Source organism: Tenrec ecaudatus, chromosome 4 (assembly GCF_050624435.1).
Source record: "Tenrec ecaudatus isolate mTenEca1 chromosome 4, mTenEca1.hap1, whole genome shotgun sequence".
NCBI classification, from domain to species: domain Eukaryota; kingdom Metazoa; phylum Chordata; class Mammalia; order Afrosoricida; family Tenrecidae; genus Tenrec; species Tenrec ecaudatus.
This window is the reverse complement of record NC_134533.1, coordinates 15,423,396-15,429,395: the sequence shown is the minus strand read 5'-3', so window position 1 is coordinate 15,429,395 and position 6,000 is coordinate 15,423,396. Positions and strand designations below refer to the sequence as shown.

The 6,000-nt window shown below is 56.2% G+C and overlaps 1 protein-coding gene across 1 annotated transcript in view; it reads left to right on the top strand.

The window, feature by feature from the left end:
- The first annotated feature begins 254 nt into the window (after positions 1-254).
- DTX4 (deltex E3 ubiquitin ligase 4) overlaps positions 255-6,000 on the top strand; it is a 41,096-nt gene continuing 35,350 nt past the window's right edge. Inside the window, exon 1 of the mRNA XM_075545665.1 lies at positions 255-881. Within this exon, the coding sequence (XP_075401780.1) occupies positions 671-881 (211 nt within the window). The 5' untranslated portion in view covers positions 255-670. The remainder of the gene's footprint in view (positions 882-6,000) is intronic.

The following is a 6,000-nucleotide window of genomic DNA, read 5'->3' as shown; positions in this document are numbered from 1 at the left end:
CCAAGGCTGTGAAAGCGCAGCCCGGCGGCTGGCAGCGCGCTAGCTCCTGGAGCCCCCGGCACGGCAGGTGGCTCCGCCGCAGCAGGGGACCGGGGATCCCCGAGCTCGAGCCGGTCGGCCGCCGCGCCCCGCCCCGGAGAGCCGCGGCGGCCCGGAGGCTGCTGAGCGGAGCCGCAGGGAGGGGGAGCTCTTGCCCCGGCGGCGGCGGCCTTGGGAGTAGCGCAGGGGTGGGGTGGGAGGGGACGAGGGGAGGGGACGGAGCGTGCCACTCCAAGCGCGGCCGTGCGGCCGAGCCCACCCCGGCGTCTGCAGAGCCCGAGGCGCAACTGGTGCGAGGGCTCGGCCCGCACGCCCGCGCCCGAGCCCGCAGGGGGATTTGCACCGCAGGCTCCGGGGTCCGGGAGCCGGGCATTTGCATGAAGCGCCGCGACCCCTCGGAGCAGCGGCGGCAGCGAAAGCGGCGGACCCGGGCGGCGGCTGCCGGGCCCTGGTGGATGCGCGGCGGCTACAGCGGCGCCGCCCATGGGCCGGAGCTGAGGCTGCCCGCGGCGGGGGGCGCGGTCGAGGCCCGCGGGCGGCGGCGCCGGAGGAGGCGGAGGAGGGCGGGCGCGCCGGGCCCGGGAGGCGGGCAGCGCCGCGCTGCCACCGCCGCCGCAGCCCCGGGCTCGCCATGCTCCTGGCCTCGGCCGTGGTGGTCTGGGAATGGCTGAACGAGCACGGCCGCTGGCGGCCCTACAGCCCGGCCGTGAGCCACCACATCGAGGCGGTGGTGCGCGCCGGCCCCCGCGTCGGGGGCAGCGTGGTGCTGGGCCAGGTGGACAGCCGTCTGGCGCCCTACATCATCGACCTGCAGTCCATGAACCAGTTCCGCCAGGACACGGGTGAGCTGTGGCCCCGGCCCCTCTGCGCCCACTCCCCTCCAGGGCCCACATTTCCAGCCTCAGCGGCTGGCGGGCCACCTGGGCGGCACCCCGCTGCAGTGGGGTTTCCAAGAGGGAGTGGTAGGCTGCATTGCTCCCCGGGATCCTCTTAGACCGCTCCCTCCCCTAAATAAACGCCTTAGCTCATAGTAGCAATGCTCATTCTAGTCCCTCTAAGAAGCTCCTTCCACGCCCCCTTTGCGGCGCTTGCCGGCTCGGAGCTCTACGGTGGCGGAGACCTTTGGGGGCCGCCCAGCCCTCTCAAAGGCGCACGTCCCGCTCGCAGAGCTGACCCCTTACTATCTCAGGCCTGTTCAATAAGTCCCTGCACTGCACTGCCTCTGCCCCTCCGTTTCGTTTGTGGGGGAGACAAAATTGGGGAACCCCTGGAGGCTCTCGCTGTAGAGGAGCAGGGGAAGCGCCCGGGCCTCCCCAGGAGGAGAGGTGGCGTTCCCGGGATTCCAGGGGTGGAATATCCTGGATGCTCTGGCATCAGTGCGGCTGCCGGAGCGCTCGGAGCGCTGAAGCAACAGGCCGGAGCAGATGGAGAGAGAAAGAGGAGGGAGGGGGCTGGGGAATGCCAGCCGGGGAAGCCGCTCCCTTTGTCCCCGGAGCAGGAGGCGGATTCCTTAGGAGAAACTGTCCGCAGGGCTGGGACTGCCTCTTGAAACCGTGGCCTCCGAGGGAAAACAAACCGTCCGCCAAGAAATCTGCTGCTAGGCTACCTTTCTTTTTATGAGAACCAGGGTACCCACGGTGGCCACCGCAGCCCTGCCTCTCAGCTGACCGACCTTTCCACATCACGGGGTGGAAGGGAGCCTGGCAGGGCGGGGGCCACTGGAGGGGGGAGCACGACACAGCAGCATTACTTAGTTTGCTTGGTCCAGTGCAGGCAGCTTTCATTGACAATTTAGGACATGTGGCCCAGACACCCCAGGAATCTCTTCAGTGAGTAAGGGTGGGGGAGGCTTCTAGAATTCTGTCTGGGCTTCCAGCAGAGGCAGAGTATCACCAGGAGCCTGGAGAAGCAGGTGTGATGGGGGGCGGGGGGGGGGGTGAGTACAGGCCATGAGGGGGTTGGGGGAGTCTCTGAGAGGGTCAGAGAACAGCTGTTTGAGACTCTCAACCTCTCCCGCAGCCCCCACATCCTGTGTGCTAATTGGGATTGTCATGGGAAAGGGACATTTTTTCACCCTTGGTCTCAATCCTTTAGTCATCACTCCCAGCAACCTCTCTGCCAAGGACCTTGTTCAGACACTGGGCGGCTGGAGTAAAGGCTTTCAGGGAAAAGGCTTCCCCAAGTGTTAGCATCTGGAGGGGCTTAAACCTTGGTGGGGGAGAGAGGGGGTGGGGCTGAGGGGGGAGGGAGGAAGGAAGAATGTGGAGAGATTGAGAAAGAGGATTAAGTGTGGCAGAGGGAGGGAATGTCATTGTGCAATTTGGATAGAGGTTGGAGGTGAGGGTGGAGGCGGTCAGACTGTGTGTGTGTGTGTGTGTGTGTGTGTGTGTGTGTGTGTGTGTGTAAGAATGAGCCAGAACACATGTGCTGTGCCTGTGTGTGTGAGCAAGGAAGCTGAGGCGAGGAGGTGGGACCATTGTGATGAGCAGTGCAAACACCTGACAGGGAATTCCAGGCCTGCTCAAAATAGACCAGCAGGTGTTAGCTTTTCTATTTCAGACTCAAGCTCTGCAGCATATGAAGAACCACCCTGCTGACATAAAGGCCCCAGTCTCTCGCCCCTGTTTGGGAAGGTTGAAGTTTAATTTGGGTTTGCCGTGGGGTACCCAGAAGGGTCAGGGAGTGGTACAAACAGTTCTCAGCTGCTACGCTTATGGTTGAAGGTTCCAGTCCACTCCAAGGTGCCCCAGGAGCAAAGCCTGGTGATTTCCCAAACACCGGCCTTCAAAAACTCTGGAAAAATAGTTCTGACATACATGGGGAGGCCGGGCTCGGGATGAACTTGACAGTAACTTTTTGAACCCAGGGTCATGATACCTAGTAAGGACTATAGCATGCAGGACGACCCTTTGAGTACAAGGGAAGTTCTAGAGAACATTTGGGCCGAAGGACAGAAGCTACTTTTCCCCAAGCCTAGTCACGCATACCTGTGAAGCAGGCTGCCTGACTGTGGCCCCCAAGTCAGTCAGCAATGTCCTCCATGTTGGGTGGGACTCCGCAGATTTTAGAATAGAGGCAGGAAAACAGTTCTGGGGTGTTTTGTTACATTCTCATCTCTTTGGGGGAGACCCTGGGTGCATTTGTAGCTTTCTTAGGGTGGTGTTGGACTTCACCCCCTCATTCTGACTGCCTTTCATTTAGCATATACTTACCATCCATTCCACAGTGCCCCCCACCCCCATCCCCTGTGCCAGGTCCTGTGCAGGCCTCTGAAGGCCCTGGGCTGCCTTCCCAGGAATGCTGGGTCTGCTGGGGAAGCTAATCAAGTGAGAATAGGCCTATTTCCCCCATGAATTGTAAGCTCCCGCTCCCTTTTCCACCAACACACACATACACACAGCTCCTTTCAGTAGAGCTCATTGATGAGGCCGTGACAGGGGAGGAACTTGAAGCCACCAGCTCCCAGGCAACCTCAGCCAAGCGCTGGCAATGCTTAATTAAATTACCCACGGACCCCAAGTCACAATTTAAAGCTGGGAACCAAAAATGTCCAGTAAACAAAGGAGAGCTGGAAGTCCCCTGCCCAGAGGCCATTCCTCTCCCTTTTTGTTGCCTTGCTATGTGGAGAACTTCCTGACATGGGAGCTTTGTCTCCTTAGAAGTTGCCTGCTCGCTTGCCCAGTTCTCCACTCTCCTAGGCTCCTGACCTCATCCAGTTCATCTCCAGGGAGATGGCTGGGCTGCTGCCTGCAGACACTGTCCTCCAGCCTGGGTCGGCCCTGGGGCCTGTCTTTCCCCTGGCCTCCTTGGGGACTGGGTTCATTTGCATTCTATGCAGGTCTCCACTAGGCTGTTGGGAAGACTCTGGAGACTCTGGAAGAAGGGAAAGGATGGGCCAGGGACAGGAGATAGGTAGGACATGGTCTTGGGACGCTTCCTAAAGCCTTGGTCAGTGGTCCTCTGCACCAACCTTCATCTTCAGTGTCACTGTCCCCTGTGTTGTCCAATACACCTGATCCCCGCCACCATCAGAGCCCGAGCTGGAAGTTGGAGCTAAGTCTTGTTCTGAACTCAGTAGCCTACTCTGACCTTGAGGCAGTCCCTTAGCTGTTTGGGTTCTTTTTCCTCCTTGGAGTGAAGAGGGCCTCAGGTTCCTCCCTGCTCTTTCCTTCTCTTGTGTGGACCAACAGGTGAAGGGGTCTGGGCCCTGCACTGGTGGTGATACTGATTATAAGACTCGGCATGGTGTAAGGGCCGGGTTCTGCTCACCTCGGAGTTTCTGTGCAAGTCTTACCCCCTTCATAGAGTTCCTGGGTGGTGCAAATGGTTAAGCACTTGACCACGAGTCTATACTTTGATGGTTCAAATCTACTCAAAGGCACCCTGGCAATCTCTTTCCAGAAGAACCTTGCAAACCCTATGGAACAGTTCTACCCGGTCCCTAGGGGCTCACCATGGGTCAGAATCAACTTAATGGCAGCCAACAACAACAATAGGCCTTGAATGCAGCGAGAAGGGTCAGATAGAAAGTGAGTCTGATGAGTCCTGGACCATAACCCCCTACAATACCCATCCCCACCCCATGTGAGCACAAGAGTGAGAGACCAGGTATCAAGAGGATAATAATATTGAAGATGCATATTGTACACGTTGTAATGTTGAATGTTCAAGCAGCTTTATGGAAAACCAGTGATCATTCCCACTTTATAGAAGAAGCAGCCCCTCCCTCTGATGGTAGGCTTGATCTGGTTTGCAACATTTTCTGTGGCTTTTTTTTGTTTTTCATATTGGGGTTTATCTCAGATATTTTGTCATTCTGGGTAGCCCTCACATTTTTGTTATACGTTTCTCTGATTATCAGTAAATGAAACCCCAGGATTGATGAACTTATAGAGATAGCCAGTAGAATAAGGGTTCTCTGGGGATGGGGGTTGGTAGTGGGGGAAAGGGGTAATGGGGAGCTCATATCAAGGAGTTCAAGAAGGAAGAGAATGCTTAGAAACTGATTATGGTAGCAACTGTACACTACTGCTTGATATGATTGACCTATGGAATGATATGATATCTTTATGAGCTCCCAATAAAATGGTTTTGAAGAAAAAGGAAACAAGTCGAAAGAGATTAAGTGGTGCATAAGATTTACTGCTGGTGAAAGACAGAGCTTCAAAATCAGGTGCCCCGTGCTCGGCTCCTTCGTTCTGTGAACCAGCTACGGATCATCTATCTGCTCAAGTCACACACGCTGTAGGATTAACGATCCTGTAGCCTATAGAATCCAAAGGCTATAGGATTAACAATCATCAGGCCTTTGCCCTCATGGAATATTCTTGTGGAAGGGAGGGAGGCGCCTGGGGTTTCCTTGAACCAATGTGGATGAACTTTCCCCCAGAGACCTCAGGATGTGCCTCCAAGGCACTGCTTCCCAATTCCCGGGGACTAATTGAACTGCTAGAAGAAACCAATATTCTTTTTCATTGTTCCCACAAATGTTTTCTCCCTGTATTGCTAGAGACTTTGCCTTAAGACAAGATGGGATTCCGTCTATCATTTAGTTCATCATCCTCATTCTGGAAATGTCCATGCCTAACTCATTCCAAACAAGTTGGCCTCTGAAAATAACAAGATAATGCCATCTCGCCGTCTCTCTTGACCCTGACATTGGTTCTGAGATCTTTCTTCTGTCTCTTCTCCCCTCCTGAGCCAGATCCCATTTCCTCACAGGCTGAACTGAACTCTCGAACTTTCCCTCTAAAAGTCACTCTCCCCTTTGACACTCAACTGTCTTGTTATGGTACTACCATTTTACAGTTCCCTGTGGAGAAGGCCTTGGGATTCATCGACTCACTCTGCCGTCCAGAATCTTATTGGGTGTACTATGCCTGCGGATGCAGAGACCATGTGGGCCAGCAGCTCAGCCACCCATGTACGTGATGCAAACACAGCCCAGCTGCGCACACACAG